The sequence below is a fragment of the Pongo pygmaeus genome, chromosome 3 (genome assembly GCF_028885625.2).
Source record: "Pongo pygmaeus isolate AG05252 chromosome 3, NHGRI_mPonPyg2-v2.0_pri, whole genome shotgun sequence".
NCBI lineage: Eukaryota > Metazoa > Chordata > Mammalia > Primates > Hominidae > Pongo > Pongo pygmaeus.
Window position 1 is genome coordinate 49,677,695 of NC_072376.2, and position 20,890 is coordinate 49,698,584.

The following is a 20,890-nucleotide window of genomic DNA, read 5'->3' on the forward strand; positions in this document are numbered from 1 at the left end:
CCAGTTGTATATTGCTGCATAACTAACCACCCCAAAACTTAAAGGCTTAATACAATGATTGATTTATCTTTCATGGTTCTATGAATTGACTTGGCTTAGTTGGGTAATTGCCACTTGAGGACACTCATGAATTTATAGTTAAATGCAAGCTGCTGGGGCTGGAGTCATCTGAAAGTTCAAATGGGTTGGACATTCGAGGTAACTTCCTCACTTATATATTTGGACCCAGCTAGAAGAGCTGGGACATTGAGGTTGGCCAAGCCTCTCTTTTCCTCCATGTGGCTTTTCCATGTGGCCACATTAGGTTTCCTCACACCATGGCAGTCTTGTGTTAATCTTCATATTGTTGCCGTCTTCCCCTAGAGTGAGATCCCAAGACTTCTAGATGGAACCTGTAGATTGTATTAGGACTTAGTCTTTTAAGCCCCAGAACATCATTTCTGTTGCATACTATTAGTTAAGCAAGTCACTAACTCCAGCAGAGATTGGGGGAGAAGGGAACGAGACTCTGCTTCTTGATACAGAACATGTGTGCATAGAAAGGGAAGGAAGGGATGACAGCCATGTTTAGGTGCTAGTTACCAAAGTTGAGAACCCCTGAGCTTATTGGCACACTGCTAAATTCAGTACACTTACACTATTTTAGAACTTTAAAGAGAAAGTAACAGATAGTTCATAAATAACATATTAATTATCCATTATCAGGCCCTACATTTTTATCCACAAGTGCCTTATTTCATCTTTCCATGAGCAATAGAAAATTTGTTGGTTTTTTTGTTTGTTTGTTTGTTTTTAACTGTTACACTCTTTAGAATAAAAACCAGGGGTGTCCAAGGGAGCGAATACAGTCATGAGTTCTTAGTTTCTGTTTCTGGTTGGTCCAATAAAACCCCTTCCTCGTGCCTCTTTTCCACTTGTCGCCAGAGGCAGAAACTAAAAAGCATGGTTTCAGGCTGCTAAAGGCCTAAAACAAAACAAAACAGAACAACCACAAAATAAGGTGGATTGGACAAACTTGCAATGTATTCATTGTAGCAAAGTCTAGAGAAATAGTTCTTTTCCTTAGTTTTTATAGTTGAGCAATGAAAAGCAAAAGGAGTAATAAAATATATTATCAGGTCAAACTTTATTTAAAATACTCATACTGAAATTGACCAGGAAACACATTTTAATTTAACATGGAATTAGCAGTCGTTTCTTACGATATTATCTTTTGCATTTTGTAGATGACTCAAAACAATCTAAAGTGATACCAAAGAACAGAATCCATCACAAACTAGGTAAGACTATTTTTCTTTTTTAATATTTTCATTGAGAAAAATACCTTTATTAAGTTTCTGTTTCTAAATATAACTTATTTTTTCTTAAGCAGGAGAAATACGATTATGTGGATTAATTGGCAGATAAATTAAAATTATGCACTTAGTTTTTATGAATTTCATAGTAAGTCACCACAAGCCACTGAGTTAGTCTATTGTCCATTTATAAATCTTATTGCCCATTTATAAATCCTATTGCCCTCTCACTTTTTGCCCCATAGTAGGGGGCATGATCTTCCCTTAGCTATGAAGCTAGGGTGGAGAATTTTATCAAAGAAACTGTAACTACCAGGTAGATGGCTTCCTTGACAGCATCTCCTTCCACTTTAATCCAGTTGCCTCCTAAACAAAAGCAGTAGCTAGGGTAGTAAGTAGACAAAGCTGAGAACTGTGGAACCCATGGAGAGACCCATGTAAAGATTAACAATCCACCGTTCCCAAAGAGATATTTGCCAGTCAAGATACATGATAGTTCCCACCTTTCTGTGATGTTGGGTGGCTTTCCATGTTTCTCCCTTTATTTGAGGCTGTGAATGCTCTTTCACTCATACTCAGAGATTACCAATAGGAGTGAAGCTTTCTCTCATTGCCTTACTCAAGAACTTAGATCTTGTTAGTATTTTGTGGGCCTATGTGATGAGAGACTGCTATACCTCTCAATACTTAATGCTTGTCTTGGGGTGAAATGATGAATCAGGAGTAGGGAAAGGGAAATAAAAATGTTCCTGAGCAGGGCTTCAGTATTTACAGAGGGGAACATTGAGCATTATGCCTAAGAGCAGTAGGCAACTTCTCGTTAGCTTCAGCATAGCTTTAGCAAACAAAAAATAGGTAAGAACATGGGAATTTGAAGATAAGCCAACAAACTCAATTTAGTATATAGAACTTTGCATTGTTCAGATAAGATGAGTGGACATTTAACATTGTCAACACTGAGTATTATTAAATTTTTAAGTATTTACCAATTTGGTAGCCTGTTTTTCCATTGGCATTTCTTTGTTAGCATAAATATATGTTTTTTCTAGTCTTTTGTCTAGAAAAATATTCATGTTCTAAAAAATAAAGCATTCGTGTTCTAAAAGACAGTCTTTCCACTGCTAAGTACCATCAACTAAAAACCATGTATACACTTTTGTCTGACATCTTTTTATAGTATTGCCCTCCAACACACCAAATGTTCGCAGGACCAAGAGAACACGTTTGAAACCTTTGGAGTACTGGCGAGGAGAGCGAATAGATTATCAAGGAAGGCCATCAGGTAAAACTTATTTATGTTTTTTTTTTTTTTTTTTTTTTTTTTTTTAACTAATAAACATGACAATTTGATTTATTGATGTTCCTCCCCTATATCCTGTTGACAGATTTTTCTTTTTTTTTTATTATTATTATTATTATTATTATTATTATTATTATTATTATACTTTAGGCTCTATGGTACATGTGCACAACGTGCAGGTAAGTTACATATGTATACATGTGCCATGCTGGTGCGCTGCACCCACCAACTCGTCATCTAGCATTAGGTATATCTCCCAATGCTATCCCTCCCCCCTCCCCCCACCCCACAACAGTCCCCGAAGTGTGATGTTCCCCTTCCTGTGTCCATGTGTTCTCATTGTTCAATTCCCACCTATGAGTGAGAATATGCGGTGTTTGGTTTTTTGTTCTTGCGATAGTTTACTGAGAATGATGATTTCCAATTTCATCCATGTCCCTACAAAGGACGTGAACTCATCATTTTTTATGGCTGCATAGTATTCCATGGTGTATATGTGCCACATTTTCTTAATCCAGTCTATCATTGTTGGACATTTGGGTTGCTTCCAAGTCTTTGCTATTGTGAATAATGCCGCAATAAACATACGTGTGCATGTGTCTTTATAGCAGCATGATTTATAGTCCTTTGGGTATATACCCAGTAATGGGATGGCTGGGTCAAATGGAATTTCTAGTTCTAGATCCCTGAGGAATCACCACACTGACTTCCACAAGGGTTGAACTAGTTTACAGTCCCACCAACAGTGTAAAAGTGTTCCTATTTCTCCACATCCTCTGCAGCACCTGTTGTTTCCTGACTTTTGAATGATTGCCATTCTAACTGGTGTGAGATGGTATCTCATTGTGGTTTTGATTTGCATTTCTCTGATGGCCAGTGATGGTGAGCATTTTTTCATGTGTTTTTTGGCTGCATAAATGTCTTCTTTTGAGAAGTGTCTGTTCATGTCCTTTGCCCACTTTTTGATGGGGTTGTTTGTTTTTTTCTTGTAAATTTGTTGGAGTTCATTGTAGATTCTGGATACTAGCCCTTTGTCAGATGAGTAGGTTGCGAAAATTTTCTCCCATTTTGTAGGTTGCCTGTTCACTCTGATGGTAGTTTCCTTTGCTGTGCAGAAGCTCTTTAGTTTAATTAGATCCCATTTGTCAATTTTGGCTTTTGTTGCCATTGCTTTTGGAGTTTTAGACATGAAGTCCTTGCCCATGCCTATGTCCTGAATGGTATTGCCTAGGTTTTCTTCTAGGGTTTTTATGGTTTTAGGTCTAACATTTAAGTCTTTAATCCATCTTGAATTAATTTTTGTATAAGGTGTAAGGAAGGGATCCAGTTTCAGCTTTCTACATATTGCTAGCCAGTTTTCCCAGCACCATTTATTAAATAGGGAATCCTTTCCCCATTGCTTGTTTTTCTCAGGTTTGTCAAAGATCAGATAGTTGTAGATATGTGGCGTTATTTCTGAGGGCTCTGTTCTGTTCCATTGATCTATATCTCTGTTTTGGTACCAGTACCATGCTGTTTTGGTTACTGTAGCCTTGTAGTATAGTTTGAAGTCAGGTAGCGTGATGCCTCCAGCTTTGTTCTTTTGGCTTAGGATTGACTTGGCGATGCGGGCTCTTTTTTGGTTCCATATGAACTTTAAAGTAGTTTTTTCCAATTCTGTGAAGAAAGTCATTGGTAACTTGATGGGGATGGCATTGAATCTGTAAATTACCTTGGGAAGGATGGCCATTTTCATGATATTGATTCTTCCTACCCATGAGCATGGAATGTTCTTCCATTTGTTTGTATCCTCTTTTATTTCCTTGAGCAGTGGTTTGTAGTTCTCCTTGAAGAGGTCCTTCACATCCCTTGTAAGTTGGATTCCTAGGTATTTTATTCTCTTTGAAGCAATTGTGAATGGGAGTTCACTCATGATTTGGCTCTCTGTTTGTCTGTTATTGATGTATAAGAATGCTTGTGATTTTTGTACATTGATTTTGTATCCTGAGACTTTGCTGAAGTTGCTTATCAGCTTAAGGAGATTTTGGGCTGAGACAATGGGGTTTTCTAGATATACTATCATGTCATCTGCAAACAGGGACAATTTGACTTCCTCTTTTCCTAATTGAATACCCTTGATTTCCTTCTCTTGCCTAATTGCCCTGGCCAGAACTTCCAACACTATGTTGAATAGAAGTGGTGAGAGAGGGCATCCCTGTCTTGTGCCAGTTTTCAAAGGGAATGCTTCCAGTTTTTGCCCATTCAGTATGATATTGGCTGTGGGTTTGTCATAAATAGCTCTTATGATTTTGAGATACGTCCCATCAATACCTAATTTATTGAGAGTTTTTAGCATGAAGGGTTGTTGAATTTTGTCAAAGGCCTTTTCTGCATCTATTGAGATAATCATGTGGTTTTTGACTTTGGTTCTGTTTATATGCTGGATTACATTTATTGATTTGCGTATATTGAACCAGCCTTGCATCCCAGGGATGAAGCCCACTTGATCATGGTGGATAAGCTTTTTGATGTGCTGCTGGATTCTGTTTGCCAGTATTTTATTGAGGATTTTTGCATCAATGTTCATCAAGGATATTGGTCTAAAATTCTCTTTTTTTGTTGTGTCTCTGCCAGGCTTTGGTATCAGGATGATGCTGGCCTCATAAAATGAGTTAGGGAGGATTCCCTCTTTTTCTATTGATTGGAATAGTTTCAGAAGGAATGGTACCAGCTCCTCCTTGTACCTCTGGTAGAATTCGGCTGTGAACCCATCTGGTCCTGGACTTTTTTTGGTTGGTAAGCTATTGATTATTGCCACAATTTCAGATCCTGTTATTGGTCTATTCAGAGATTCAACTTCTTCCTGGTTTAGTCTTGGGAGGGTGTATGTGTTGAGGAATTTATCCATTTCTTCTAGATTTTCTAGTTTATTTGCGTAGAGGTGTTTGTAATATTCTCTGATGGTAGTTTGTATTTCTGTGGGATCAGTGGTGATATCCCCTTTATCATTTTTTATTGCATCTATTTGATTCTTCTCTCTTTTTTTCTTTATTAATCTTGCTAGTGGTCTATCAATTTTGTTGATCCTCTCAAAAAACCAGCTCCTGGATTCATTTATTTTTTGAAGGGTTTTTTGTGTCTCTATTTCCTTCAGTTCTGCTCTGATTTTAGTTATTTCTTGCCTTCTGCTAGCTTTTGAATGTGTTTGCTCTTGCTTTTCTAGTTCTTTTAATTGTGATGTTAGGGTGTCAATTTTGGATCTTTCCTGCTTTCTCTTGTGGGCATTTAGTGCTATAAATTTCCCTCTACACACTGCTTTGAATGCATCCCAGAGATTCTGGTATGTTGTGTCTTGGTTCTCGTTGGTTTCAAAGAACATCTTTATTTCTGCCTTCATTTCATTATGTACCCAGTAGTCATTCAGGAGCAGGTTGTTCAGTTTCCATGTAGTTGAGCGGTTTTGAGTGAGATTCTTAATCCTGAGTTCTAGCTTGATTGCACTGTGATCTGAGAGATAGTTTGTTATAATTTCTGTTCTTTTACATTTATTGAGGAGAGCTTTACTTCCAAGTATATGGTCAATTTTGGAATAGGTGTGGTGTGGTGCTGAAAAAAATGTATATTCTGTTGATTTGGGGTGGAGAGTTCTGTAGATGTCTATTAGGTCCATTTGGTGCAGAGCTGAGTTCAATTCCTGGGTATCCTTGTTGATTTTCTGTCTCGTTGATCTGTCTAATGTTGACAGTGGGGTGTTAAAGTCTCCCATTATTAATGTTTGGGAGTCTAAGTCTCTTTGTAGGTCACTCAGGACTTGCTTTATGAATCTGGGTGCTCCTGTATTGGGTGCATATATATTTAGGATAGTTAGCTCTTCTTGTTGAATTAATCCCTTTACCATTATGTAATGGCCTTCTTTGTCTCTTTTGATCTTTGTTGGTTTAAAGTCTGTTTTATCAGAGACTAGGATTGCAACCCCTGCCTTTTTTTGTTTTCCATTTGCTTGGTAGATCTTCCTCCATCCTTTTATTTTGAGCCTATGTGTGTCTCTGCACGTGAGATGGGTTTCCTGAATACAGCACACTGATGGGTCTTGAGTCTTTATCCAATTTGCCAGTCTGTGTCTTTTAATTGGAGCATTTAGACCATTTACATTTAAAGTTAATATTGTTATGTGTGAATCTGATCCTGTCATTATGACGTTAGCTGGTTATTTTGCTCGTTAGTTGATGCAGTCCCTTCCTAGTCTCGATGGTCTTTACAATTCGGTATGATTTTGCAGTGGCTGGTACCGGTTGTGCCTTTCCATGTTTAGCGCTTCCTTCAGGAGCTCTTTTAGGGCAGGCCTGGTGGTGACAAAATCTCTTAGCATTTGCTTGTCTGTAAAGTATTTTATTTCTCCTTCACTTATGAAGCTTAGTTTGGCAGGATATGAAATTCTGGGTTGAAAATTCTTTTCTTTAAGAATGTTGAATATTGGCCCCCACTCTCTTCTGGCTTGTAGGGTTTCTGCCGAGAGATCCGCTGTTAGTCTGATGGGCTTCCCTTTGATGGTAACCCGACCTTTCTCTCTGGCTGCCCTTAACATTTTTTCCTTCATTTCAACTTTGGTGAATCTGACAATTATGTGTCTTGGAGTTGCTCTTCTCGAGGAGTATCTCTGTGGCGTTCTCTGTATTTCCTGAATCTGAATGTTGGCCTGCCTTGCTAGATTGGGGAAGTTCTCCTGGATAATATCCTGCAGAATGTTTTCCAACTTGTTTCCATTCTCCCCGTCACTTTCAGGTACACCAATCAGACGTAGATTTGGTCTTTTCACATAGTCCCACATTTCTTGGAGGCTTTGCTCATTTCTTTTTATTCTTTTTTCTTTAAACTTCCCTTCCCGCTTCATTTCATTCATTTCATCTTCCAGGGCTGATACCCTTTCTTCCATTTGATCGCATCGGCTCCTGAGGCTTCTGCATTCTTCACGTAGTTCTCGAGCCTTGGTTTTCAGCTCCATCAGCTCCTTTAAGCACTTCTCTGTATTGGTTATTCTAGTTATACATTCTTCTAAATTTTTTTCAAAGTTTTCAACTTCTTTGCCTTTGGTTTGAATATCCTCCCGTAGCTCGGAGTAATTTGATCGTCTGAAGCCTTCTTCTCTCAGCTCGTCAAAGTCATTCTCCGTCCAGCTTTGTTCCGTTGCTGGTGAGGAACTGCGTTCCTTTGGAGGAGGAGAGGTGCTCTGCATTTTAGAGTTTCCAGTTTTTCTGCTCTGTTTTTTCCCCATCTTTGTGGTTTTATCTACTTTTGGTCTTTGATGATGGTGATGTACAGATGGGTTTTTGGTGTGGATGTCCTTTCTGCTAGTTTTCCTTCTAACAGACAGGACCCTCAGCTGCAGGTCTGTTGGAGTACCTGGCCGGCCGTGTGAGGTGTCAGTCTGCCCCTGCTGGGGGGTGCCTCCCAGTTAGGCTGCTCGGGGGTCAGGGGTCAGGGACCCACTTGAGGAGGCAGTCAGCCCGTTCTCAGATCTCCAGCTGCGTGCTGGGAGAACCACTGCTCTCCTCAAAGCTGTCAGACAGGGACATTTAAGTCTGCAGAGGTTACTGCTGTCTTTTTGTTTGTCTGTGCCCTGCCCCCAGAGGTGGAGCCTACAGAGGCAGGCAGGCCTCCTTGAGCTGTGGTGGGCTCCACCCAGTTCAAGCTTCCAGGCTGCTTTGTTTACCTAAGCGAGCCTGGGCAATGGCGGGCGCCCCTCCCCCAGCCTTGCTGCCGACTTGCTGTTTGGTCTCTGACTGCTGTGCTAGCAATCAGCGAGACTCCGTGGGCGTAGGACCCTCTGAGCCAGGTGCGGGCTATACTCTCCTGGTGCACCTTTTCCTAAGCCCGTCGGAAAAGCACAGTATTCGGGTGGGAGTGGCCCGATTTTCCAGGTGCCGTTTGTCACCCCTGGAAAGGGAACTCCCTGACCCCTTGTGCTTCCCGAGTGAGGCAATGCCTCGCCCCTGCTTCGGCTGGCGCACGGTGCGCTCACCCACTGACCTGCGCCCACTGTCTGGCACTCCCTAGTGAGATGAACACGGTACCTCAGATGGAAATGCAGAAATCACCCGTCTTCTGCGTCGCTCGCGCTGGGAGCTGTAGACCGGAGCTGTTCCTATTCGGCCATCTTGGCTCCTCCCTCCAACTTATTTATGTTTTAATGTCTGTCAATAAAAAATTTGTTTACTACGTGCCAGACACTGCACTACATGTTTATATACATTACCTTACTTAATCATCACCCCCCCAAATTTTGATAATAGGATTTAAATTCATTTTTGTCTGATTAATGTAGAGATGCTGATATTTTCTCTTTGGTAGCTGAATGTTGTTATTCCTGTATCATCTGACAAGATTTCCAATTGCATAAAATAAAGCATTAGATTAGAACGTGAGAAAATTGTAACTGGTAAAGGTAAAGTAGTTTTCATTATTTTTCCTATTAACCATTTTCCATTTTCTCATAGTTTTCTACAAAGTAGTGTAGGGTGGGCAAGAAAGTATAGTGTTAATCTTAGAGTTATTTTCTTTCTTATTTTTGTAGAGATGAGGCCTTGCTATGTTGTCCAGGCTGGTCTCGATCTTATGGGCTCAAGCAGTCCTCCTGCTTTGGCATCTCAAAAGTGCTGAGATTACAGGTGTGAGCCATTGTGCCTGGCCATATTTCTTTCTTTGATGGATATGTCTAAGTCAAAGGACTAAACTCGTGGATTTCTATAAATAGTTCATTGCTAGCCCCCCTCCTTTTTTTTTTTTTTTTTTTTTTTAAAGCCTCTGCTGATGACTGTTGATTTCAGGGGAGCAATAGGACCATCTAATCATGTTTCATCATCTAATCCTGTTTTATCAGCCTCTGATTTAGGGTGGTAGAGACATAATGAAATTGGTTGCTATTTGTGTTATTTTAACTATTAGCTGCAGACATATATATTCTTTGGTACTTTGAAAGGACATGTGCCGTATTAAATTTAAGGAGTTTTGTTTCAAGATTTTCTCTTTCCCATGTATATTTTACTTTTTTTGTTAAATTTCAGGAGGATTTGTGATTAGTGGAATACTATCTCCAGACACAATATCGTCTAAAAGGAAGGCAAAAGAAAATATTGGAAAAGTCGACAAAAAATCTAATAAGAAAAGGATCTGTCTTGATAACGATGAAAGAAGTATGAACTTATTTCTGAAAGTAACTTTTAGATTTTATTTTAAATAGGAGTACTTTGAGAAGAAGCTCTTTGCAAAATATGAAATTTACTTCCAAAAACTTCAGAAATAATACCATAGGTAAAATTCATTTTTTAATGTCTACTTTCTTCCAAATGGAAAGTAAGCTAATTTTATTCTTAAAAAATTATTAATAGCATATTATAAATTTCTTCATGAGTAAATTTCCCAGTCAGATGAAACCCACCATTCCTATGCCCAAACTATGGTTAACATAGACATTTCTAAAGTGTTTTATATACCTCTATCTCACTTAGAGATTATGCAAAACATCACTTAATACCTTGATGATGCAAGAGTTTACATGTTAAGGCTTACAGAAAATAGGAAGTTTAGGGTGTTTGCTTTTATATTAAATCACTATGGGTTTTTAAGTTTGAATTTTTGTTTATCAGAGTGATTTATAAATAGGAAGAGACTTTTATGCGTTTGACAGTTTTATAACTTCTCTATAGCTGTATTTTGTACTGAACTTTTTGGGATTGAGAATAATTTTAAGTAAGTAGTTTGTATTTCAATGGTATTTCTTTTGCAGAGACTAACTTGATGGTAAATCTAGGTATACCTCTTGGAGATCCTTTGCAGCCAACGAGGGTAAAGGACCCAGAAACAAGAGAGATTATTCTCATGGGTAAGATCAGGGATGATACTGAAAATACTTAATTAAACAACTTGTAAGAAAATATTGCTTGCTTGATGATTGGCCTGTCTACTTTCCCTTTCTCTCCCCAATTCTATCAGTGCTAAAGTCCAGAAGAGAGTCTAATTCCAATGAGCAGCCTATGTGAAGAGGGGGAATATTGATGTCAGACAGCTCCAGGGGACACTTAACACCCTGGACTTGTCCTCTTTGGCACAAGTGCTACAATCAGGAATGTCTTCTCCCCCAACAGAGTCTAGGCCTTCTTTGACCAGGAGGACACATGGGAACAGAGGCTGTTTATGGGGAACTGTAGACAGATAGTTGGCAGACTCAAGGATACTTTTATCATGAAGCCAGGCAGGGATTGTGGGTAGGGCACAGACAAACTTCTGGGCCTACAGATGGCAGTAATGTTACCTGGGATATGAATCCTTTGTGAGGATGACTAGCAAGGGCATCAATCAGTTGTACAAATGCCAGGTTTAACCTTAAAGCTGGTGCTGCAAAGTCCTGGAAGCCTCCTGCTGTATTGGATTAAATATTTAGTCTCTAGTAGGTCATGTAAGATCCCCAAGGGATGGGCTATAGTGGGATAGGAGTTTATGGATTACGCAACTGTTTAACAACCAGGCTCGCTCTGTCTCTCTCTCTCTCTGTCTCTCTCTGTCTCTCTCTCTCTCTCTCTCTCTCTATATATATATATATATATATACAAGAAATATTTAAATATTTTAACAACTGTTAAGACTGTACCGTGGAGTACTAAGGGCTATTTGTCCTATATCAGAGGAGAAGTACGTCAAATCAGAAACGCGGTAATGGTAGCTGGGCATGGTGGTGGGTGCTTGTGGTTCCAGCTGCTTGGGAGGCTTAGACAGGAGAATTGCTTGAGTCTTCGGAGGTGGAGATTGCAGTGAGCTGAGATCATGCCACTGCACTTCAGCCTGGGCGTGCAGAGCCAGACCCTGTCTCAAAAAAAAATAATAATAATAAAACTAATTAGTTAATTTCTAAAAAAAGAAAGGTGGTAATAATGGTACTCCTACTTAAAATTTTGACCATGAAAATAGATTTCATTTAATATCTTAACACCTTAGCAAAGGTATCTCTATATGCAGATTATTTATTTGGTAACAGAGCTTAGTAGTATGGAGTTTTGTTTAGTGTCTTACTCTACCAGGTTATTGTGAGTGTTGTCAAAAGTTCATTTCTTATTTGTTTCTTGAATCTACTATATATATATATTTCTATATATATTTCTATATATATATTTCTATATTTATTTCTATATATATATCTATATATATTTCTATATATTTATATACATATATATTTATATATATTTATATACATATATTTCTATATATATATATATATCTATATTATGTAGTCTGTAGGATCACTAACATTCCCAAATATCCTGGGAAACAGAATCAGACATTGAAGACAGAATAATTTATTAATTATAGATCTGGAAAGGTTTGTTAAGTAATGGAAATTTTTGTAAGTGAGGTAGTAATTTATGAGCAACCATTAGAACTCTGCTGTCTCACAAACTTTACCTAATAAAAATTGTTAGTCAAGCAGGAAAAAAATCTATTGGCATGGTGATGATACATTTGTGGTTTATGTTATACTTTAAAAACAGAGAATTCTTTTTTGTATCTCAGCTAATTTTATTTTCTGTCTCAGTTCCTATAATACTGCCATTCTTATTATTCAGCTGGTACTAACAGTGCTTACTTTTTGCCAGACAATATTTTAAATAGTTTACACATATTAACTCGTTGATATTCATAGCAGCTCATTAACATCGAATAGATGAAATTATTATTATTTCATTTTACTGAAAAGGAAATTGAGGCACAGTGAGAGAGAGCTTAAGTAACTTGCCTAAGGTCTGCAGCTTTTAAGACAGAGACAGGATTTGACCTCTGGAATTCTAGCTCCAGACTTAATGATCTGAAACAACTCTATCTCTCTAAGGCAGATTTATATCCAGAAATAACTCTTTATTATATATATGTGTGTATGTTATATCATTAACCAATATTGCTGTTGTTTTATATTTGTATTACTGTTTTACTCCTAGATCTTGTAAGGCCACAAGATACATATCAATTTTTTGTTAAGCATGGTGAGTTGAAGGTATATAAGACATTGGATACACCCTTTTTTTCTACTGGGAAATTGATATTAGGACCACAAGAAGAAAAGGGAAAGCAGCATGTTGGCCAGGATATATTGGTGAGTACTTTTTTTAATATATTTATGTTTCGCTCTTGGTAGAACTCTGATTTATTGGATTTGATGAGACATTAAAATGCTGTTTTCTCAGAAATGAAATTCTATTACTACACCACACAGAGAAAGGTTTTTATTTGTTAAATCTGTTTAGAGTCAACCAGCCAACAGTTATTTGACAGTATCTGTTCTCTGCATAGCACTGTATTTTGAGATTCAGAAATTTAAGGAATGTTCTTTACTTAAAAACATCTTAAATATAGGTTTGCAAACAAATCTTTAGAATTTTAGTGCTGGGGGGGATTATAGAGATTAAATCTAATTCCACATTTCTATGATAATGCATTAGAGAAATAGGTTAAAAGACTTCTTCAAAAATCACTTACATCCCAGTTATACTGATTTGATCATTATGCATTGCATACAGGTGTTAAGATGTGACATGAACCATGTAAAATTATTGTATATCAATAAAACGGTAACCTGAGAAAAAAGTAAATAAAAATGAGTGAGATTATTAAAAAACTACTTAACTATTTAGCAGTAGACTCAGGACTAAAAGCTAGTTGCTTCAATAAGTACTAAATAATATACTATTATATGTAACAATATTACTGGCTGAAGTTGTAATGAGATTCAAGGTGAGTCAGTTTCTATCTTCTCCTTCTTTCTCTTTATCTCCTTTCTTCCACCCTCACCCCCATTTAGAGACATACACCTCTGCAACATTGGTCTGTTTTATATGTGAGTATGTGTGTGTGTGTGTGTGTGTGTATGTATAACAGGAATATTTTATATATATATAAAATATTTGTAGTCTGAGTTTGAAAATTGTAGAATACAGAATTTGAAAAGCACAAAATTTTAAGAATATTTAACATTATACCAGCAGTTTAAAAATATAACTAAGGAACATTTTTCAGTATCTGACATGTCAGGAGTCTGAAATTGTGCTACTAAAGTATCACATTCAGAATGATTCTCTTTACTGACAAACTTAAATTCAAAAAGGAGGGAAAAAATGTGAAGACTCTTGAGTTTATATTAACAAAGAAGGGCAAATTTAGGCAAGGCAAGGAAAAGATACATATGAAAGTCAAAGATTATTACTACATCAGTATAGTTAGAATCATGATTTAAAATAATTTAACAATATTCATTAATTCAAACTGAAAATGTTATAGGCCTCCAGTTATTATTATGAGTGAAAATAACACATTTTAAAAGCATAGATGGTCCCTGTATAATAATAAAATAACTAATAATGAGGATAAACGTGAATTATCATCACTGAACTAATAGCAGTTACCTATTAAACTGTAATGCTTTTATTATACAAAAGGAAATTTGAGTAATAGATGTTTAAAAGTGTGTAATCTGGCTAATATTCAAAGGAATACACATTTAAATCCAAATGACACTTTATAGTTACTGAGTTAATGGAAATTATTAGAAAAGTATTCATACCCTGTGACCTGTGAATATCATTTCTAGAAATTTTTCCCAGGGAAGTAATTTGAAAGTTCAGAGTGAGGGGTGCTGAACATATGTAGTTATTTATTGAATCATTGATGGTAATTGCAGAATTAGAAACCACTACAATGTGCTACAGGAAGCAAATGGTTATATTTTAATTTTGACTTAGTAATGGGATAAACCACTCTATGATATAATTAACAGTTATACAGAACTTATGTGTTCCAGGCACTGCACTAAGCACATTAAAATTAGTTTGAGCATTTTATTTTGAAGAGCAGCCATATATGAAGACCCTTGGGATAAACGCTTAAGCAAATATGCAAGATAAAAGTTCTTTGTATATAGTGTCTATTTTTCTAACTAGAATTTAAAAATGTAAATAAAATCTTGAAGAGAATACATATTTTACTCTGTGATTATGTAGTTATTTTAGTTGATTTTATTTCTATATATTACCTTTAACTTTTTATAATGAAAATTAAAGCTGAAGTTTTTTTTAATAAGACTAGTATTTTTACATTTTAAAACATGAAGCACACTTAAAAATATATGCTTTTGAAAAAAATAATAAAGAGGACAAGATGGAGAACCAGCATAGGCCATTAACTCTCTTTCAAACACTACTAGAGAATATTTAAAAGAGAAGAGTAGTAGGTTTATTAAAATCAAACTACAGAAGAATTTACATATTAATTATGAGAGCTGGTTGTAGAACTTCCCAGGAGACAAGAAGGAAATTATAAAGTAGAAAATATTAAAGTTAAATAATGTAGAGAAGAGAGAAAAACATGCCTAAATTCAAATAATAAGAATTTCAGGAGAGAGAAAAAACCCAATGAAAAATGGTTGAGAATATTTTTAAAATTAGACAAATGTTCCAGAGCTAAAAAAACAAAAAGGTGACAGCAACCTACTTAAAAGAACCAGTTCCTTGGAGGAATGCCTGATTCTAGGCCTGAAACTGAGCTTGGAATCAATAGCAAACTACTAATCAGAAACCATTAAGATTGGGTCATGTTTCAGGTTCCAACTTGAAGATGCTACCACTGGCTGGCTAAGGATATGAAACTTGAGTATTAACAAGAATAACTTCAGTAGATTGATATGTATCAATTATATCTAAATCCATGAATTTGTAAGACGACGACGACGACGACGACGACGACGACGACGACGACTACTACCACTACAACCAAAATTTGTTACTGTTGGAGGATTCTAGGAAGCCAACTCACTTTAACAACTGATTCTGCCTTTTCTATATAAACTGTGCTATTAGGTAATCAAATAATAGATGAGTTTGTTCTTATTAGAATAATATTCCAGCTAATGAGTGAAGAAGGAATGTTGGAGTTAAAATACTACCATTTGCAATCCCTGATAAGCTATTGGGATCTAGGCATCAAGGCTCAGTGGCTGACAGATAACTAAAAAGAATACAACCAGGCATTATGTGCCTCCTGATAGAAAAATACAACACTATCCAAGAAGTAGTCTTGCCAACCCCATGCCTTAAAAAAGAAAAAAAAAACAAAAAAAACCCAAAAGCAAATACAAAACCTGAATCTGATCAAGTCTCTAGATTTAACTACCAGTTTACAAGAAATAAAGTGTGGTGAAACCTTTCAAATGATACCTGGGGATATAGTCAGCAAAATCCACCTGCATGAAGATTTTTATGACAAACTGCTTAATGTTTTCAGTAAATTAAATGTAAGAAATAAAAAGAACCAGGTGGAACCTGGGGAATCAGAGTTTCTCAACCATGGCACTAGTAACATTTTTTATTAGATACTTCTTTGTTGTAGTGGGGGCCATCCTGTAGGTAAGGCCCTGTAAGTAGAAGCTTACCTGGCCTCTACTCATTAGATTCCAGTAGCATTGCTGTAGTTGTGACAAAATCAAATATGTCTTCAGAAATTGTCCGTTGTCCCTGAGAGGCAAAATCACCTTGGTTGAGAACCACTAATATTGATTGAGAAATTTAAGAAACAGATCAACCAATCACTGTATGTGGTGCTAACCTGGATCCTGATTCAAAGAAATCCTTGAAGATATGTTTAACTGATCATTGGAAATTTGACTATTAACTAGATATTTGGTATTAAATATTTATTTTTTAGGTGTGATAACAGTATTGTGGTTATGTTTTTTAGAAGCACTTGATCTTTCAGTACATACTGAAATATTTGCAGATGAATTATGATACTGGGCATTTATTTCAAAATAAGATGGAGTGAGGATAGTAGACTCTGGCTTGGGCAGGTAGTTAGCATTAAGTATTCATGAGAGTTCATTCTATTTTTGTATGTTTCGAAAGCTTTCTTAATGTTTACAGAAATGAGAGGTGTGCTTAGAGAACCAAATTGAATAGATGAGAAAAAAACACTAGAAATATATACTTTTTAGTATTACTTTTTTGTCTTTGTTTAAGGCAAATTATTTTTGGATGTAATAATGTAACGTTTTTTTGTCTTATTAAGTTATAAAAATACCTTTGAAACATTTCAGGGGGCTTTTTTCCGCATTTAGGGAGGCAGTATATCACAGTGATTAGGGAATGAATTCTGTAATCTAAATGCCTGAGTTCAAACTCCCCCCCTTTGCCATTTACATTGTGACCTTGGAAAATTACTTAACCTCTCTGTGCCTCGGTTTCTTCATCCATGAAAAGCTACTAAAGTAGTAACTGTCTCATAGTGGGCATATACATTAAGTGAATAAGAATAAAGTGCTCATAATACTGCTTGGTATAGAGTACGTGCTATATAAGTGCTAGCTGTTATTGTTATTCTGGTATATTATTATCATTATACAAAGTAGTAATAAAAAATAAGGAGGAGAAATAATTATCTGAGACAAAACATTCTTGATGGATGTCTTAGTCAGATTGGGCTGCTATAATAAGAATACCATAGACTTTGATCTGTGTCTCTTATAAGGGCAAGTCCCATTCCTGAAGGCTCTGCGCTCAGGACCTAATTACATCCCAAATTCCCCACCTCCTGATCCCATCACATTGGGGGTTAAGATTCCAGAGTGTGAATTTTCAGGGGACACACTAATTTCTAACAATGGCTGAATCTCAAAGTTTGAAGGCCTTATACTGTTTATTTTAGTTGCTCAAAAAGCCAGGTCACTGCCAGTGTGTGCTACCTATGTATAAAGTGTGAAATTTGGCATGTTTGAATATGGAAGCCAGCATGATTGAGAGATTTATCCTCTTTTACTTTCTTAGTCTTGATGCTTGTTTAACATATGATTTTGAGGAGAATAGGGATTTAGCTTTTTGCTTTCTTTGATTCTTCAATCAGATTGAGTAGTTTGTTGTCCTAAGCATGTGACCTTTAAAGAGGCATACATAAAGCCTAGGTATGTTTTTAGTGTAGGTGATAATCTTTTTGAGATGGAGTCTCGCTCTGTCACCCAGGCTGGAGTGCAGTGGTGTGATCTCGGCTCACTGCAAGCTCCACCTCCCAGGTTCACGCCATTCTCCTGCCTCAGCCTCCCGAGTAGCTGGGACTACAGGCGCCTGCCACCACGTCCGGCTAATTTTTTGTATTTTTCGTAGAGATGGGGTTTCACTGTGTTAGCCAGGGTGGTCTCGATCTCCTGACCTCGTGATCCGCCCACTTAGGCCTCCCAAAGTGCTGGGATTACAGGCATGAGCCACCGTGCCCAGCGCAGTGATAATCTTTACAGTGTAGGTGATAATTTTTACAGTGGCTCTAGAATTTTCATTAGCCAGTAAACAATAAGGAAAAACAAAATAAGGAAAAACAAAAGAAATCTCTTCCTGTATTACAATAGTCCCCAACCTTTTTGGCACCAAGGACTGGTTCGTGAAAGACAATTTTTCTTCCACAAAAATTGGTGGTGGCAGTGGGAGTTGGCATTAGATTTTCATAAGGAGCACACAACCTAGATTTCTCACATGCACGTTTCACAATAGGGTTCATGTGCCTGAGAGAATCTAATGCTGCTGCTGATCTAACAGGAGGCAGAGCTCAGGCAGTAACACTCACCGGTGTGCTGCTTACCTCCTGCTGTGTGAGCCCATTCCTAACAGGCCACTGCCAGTAGCGGTCCCTGTCCCGGGGTTTGGGGACATCTGCTGTATTAGTTTTCAGTTGCTGCTCTAACAAATTACATCTATGAGTCACTGAGAAATGGGTCATTAAGCTATTTTGTCTTATGAACATCATAAGATGATATAGCCTACTACGAACCTAGGCTATATAGGATACCCTGTTGCTTCTGTACTTCAAACCTGTACAGCGTGTTTCTGTGCTGAGTACTGTAGACAGTTGTATTTGTGTATCTAAATGTAGAAAAAGTACAATAAAAATATGGCATAAAAGATAAATGTTACCCTTATAGGGCACTTACCATGAATGGAGCTTGCAGGACTGGAAGTGGCCCTGGATGCGTCAGTGAGTGAGTGCTGAGTAAATGTGAAGACCTAGGACATTACTGTACACTCTCGTAGACTTTATAAATGCTGTAGACTTAGGCCACACTAAATTCATAAACAGAATTTTTCTTTCTTCAGTAATAAACCTCATCTAACTCTAGCATTTTCACTTTATATCATTTTTTTGTTGTTGTTGTTGTTAACTTTTGGACTCCTTTGTAATACTTAAAATTCAACCATACAGTTCGGCTGTACAAAAATATTTTATTTCCTTATTCTATAAGTTATTTCTATTTTTTTTTTAACTTTTAAAACTTTTTTGTTAAAAAGTAAGACACAAACAGCACATCACCCTAGGATCATTATCACTGTCTTGCACTACCACATCTTGTCCCACTGTAAGGTCTTTGGGAACAATAACACACATGGAGCTGTCATCTCCTATAATAACATTGCTTTCTTCTGAAATACTTCCTGAGGGACCTGCCTGAGACTGTTTCACAGTTAACTTTTTTTTTTTTTTTTTTTTTTGTATAAGTGGTAAGAGTACACTCTAAGGTAATGGATAAAAGTATAGTAAATACATAAGCCAGTGGCATAGTTGTTTATCATCATTACCAAGTGTTTTGTACTACACAAAATTGTGTTATACTTTATTTTTTATTTCAGTAGGTTTTGGAGAACAAGTAATGTTTGGTTACATAGATAATTTCTTTTTTTTTTTTCTTTCATTGAGATAGAGTCTCCCACTGTCCCCAGGCTGAAGTGGCATGATATCAGCCCACTGCAGCCTCTGCCTCCCGGCTTCAAGCAATTCTCGTGCCTCAGCCTCTCAAGTAGCTGGGATTACAGGATGTATTAGTCCTTTCTCATACTCCTATAAAGAACTGCCCAAGACTGGGTAATTTTTAAAGGAAAGAGGTTTAATTGACTCACAGTTCTGTGGAGCTGGGGGTGCCTCAGGAAACTTACAATTATGGCAGAAGGGGAAGCAAACGTCTTTTTTCACGTGGTGGCAGCAAGGAGAATTGCCAAGCGAGGGGTAAAAGCCCCTTATAAAACCATCAGATCTTGTGAGAATTCACTCTCATGAGAACAGCATGAGGGTAACTGCCCCCATGATTCAACTACCTCCCACTGGGTCCCTCCCATGACATGTGGGGATTATGGCAACTACAATTCAATGTGACATTTGGGTGGGGAGACAAAGCCAAACCATATTACAAGAGATTATTTATTTAGTGGTGATTTCTGAGATTTTGGTGCACCTATCACCTGAACAGTGTACACTGTACCCACCGTGTAGTCTTTTATCCCTCTCCTCCTCCCACCCTTCCCCCTGAGTCCTCAAAGTCCATTGTATCATTCTTATGCCTTTGCATCCTCATAGCTTAGCTCCTAGCTCCCACTTACAAGTGAGAATATATGTTTGGTTTTCCATTCCTGGGTTACTTTGTTAGAATGATGGTCTCCAACTCCATGCAGGTTGCTGCAAATGCCATCCATTATTTCATTCCTTTTTATGGTTGAGTACTATTCCATGGTACCATGTATACCACATTATATGTTTGTTGATTAATAGGCGTTTGGGTTGGTTCCATATTTTTGCAGTTGCACATTATGCTGCTATAAATGTACGTGTGCAAGTGTCTTTTTCATACAATGACTCACTTTTCTTCTGAGTAGGTACCCAGTAGTGGGATTGCTGGATCAAATGGTAGATCTACTTTTAGCTCTACTAAGGTTTTCCATAGTGGTTGTACTAGTTTACATTCCCACCAGTAGTGTAAAATTGTTCCCTTTTCACTGCATCCGGGCCAACATCTACTATTTTTTTATTATGGCCATTCTTGCAGGAATGAGGTGGTATCTCATTGTGGTTTTGATTTGCATTTTCCTGATCACTAGTTATTGTTGAGCATTTTTTTGTATGCTTCTTGGCCATTTGTATATCTTCTTTTGAGAATTGTCTATTCATGTCCTTAGCCCACTTTTTGATGAGATTGTTTGGTTTTATCTTGCTGATTTGTTTGAGTTCCATGTAGTTTCTGGATATTATTCCATTGTTGGACGGACAGTTTGTGAATATTTTCTTTCACTCTGTGGGTTGTCTGTTTACTCTGCCGTTGCCTGTTTACTCTGCCAATTATTTTTTTGGCTGTGCAGAAGCTTTTTAGTTTAATTAGGTCCCATCTATTTTGTTTTTGTTGTGTTTGCTTTTGGATTCTTGGTCATGAAGTCTTTGCCTAAGCCAATGTCTGGAAGGGTTTTTCTGATGTTATCTTCTA

General features: G+C 37.2%; 1 protein-coding gene across 3 annotated transcripts in view; it reads left to right on the top strand.

Annotated features, from left to right (window-relative positions):
* The window catches only part of CENPC (centromere protein C), a 137,396-nt gene that overhangs the window by 55,150 nt on the left and 61,356 nt on the right, over nucleotides 1-20,890 (top strand). For 2 of the 3 annotated variants that reach the window (XM_054484490.2, XM_063663641.1), the window contains 5 exons: nucleotides 1,227-1,280; nucleotides 2,473-2,577; nucleotides 9,636-9,764; nucleotides 10,358-10,453; nucleotides 12,558-12,712. In XM_054484490.2, the coding sequence (XP_054340465.1) occupies nucleotides 1,227-1,280; nucleotides 2,473-2,577; nucleotides 9,636-9,764; nucleotides 10,358-10,453; nucleotides 12,558-12,712 (539 nt within the window). Of the gene's footprint in view, nucleotides 1-1,226; nucleotides 1,281-2,472; nucleotides 2,578-9,635; nucleotides 9,765-10,357; nucleotides 10,454-12,557; nucleotides 12,713-15,211; nucleotides 15,468-20,890 lie in introns of all 3 variants that reach the window. The other variant, XR_008502020.1, reaches the window with a different exon arrangement.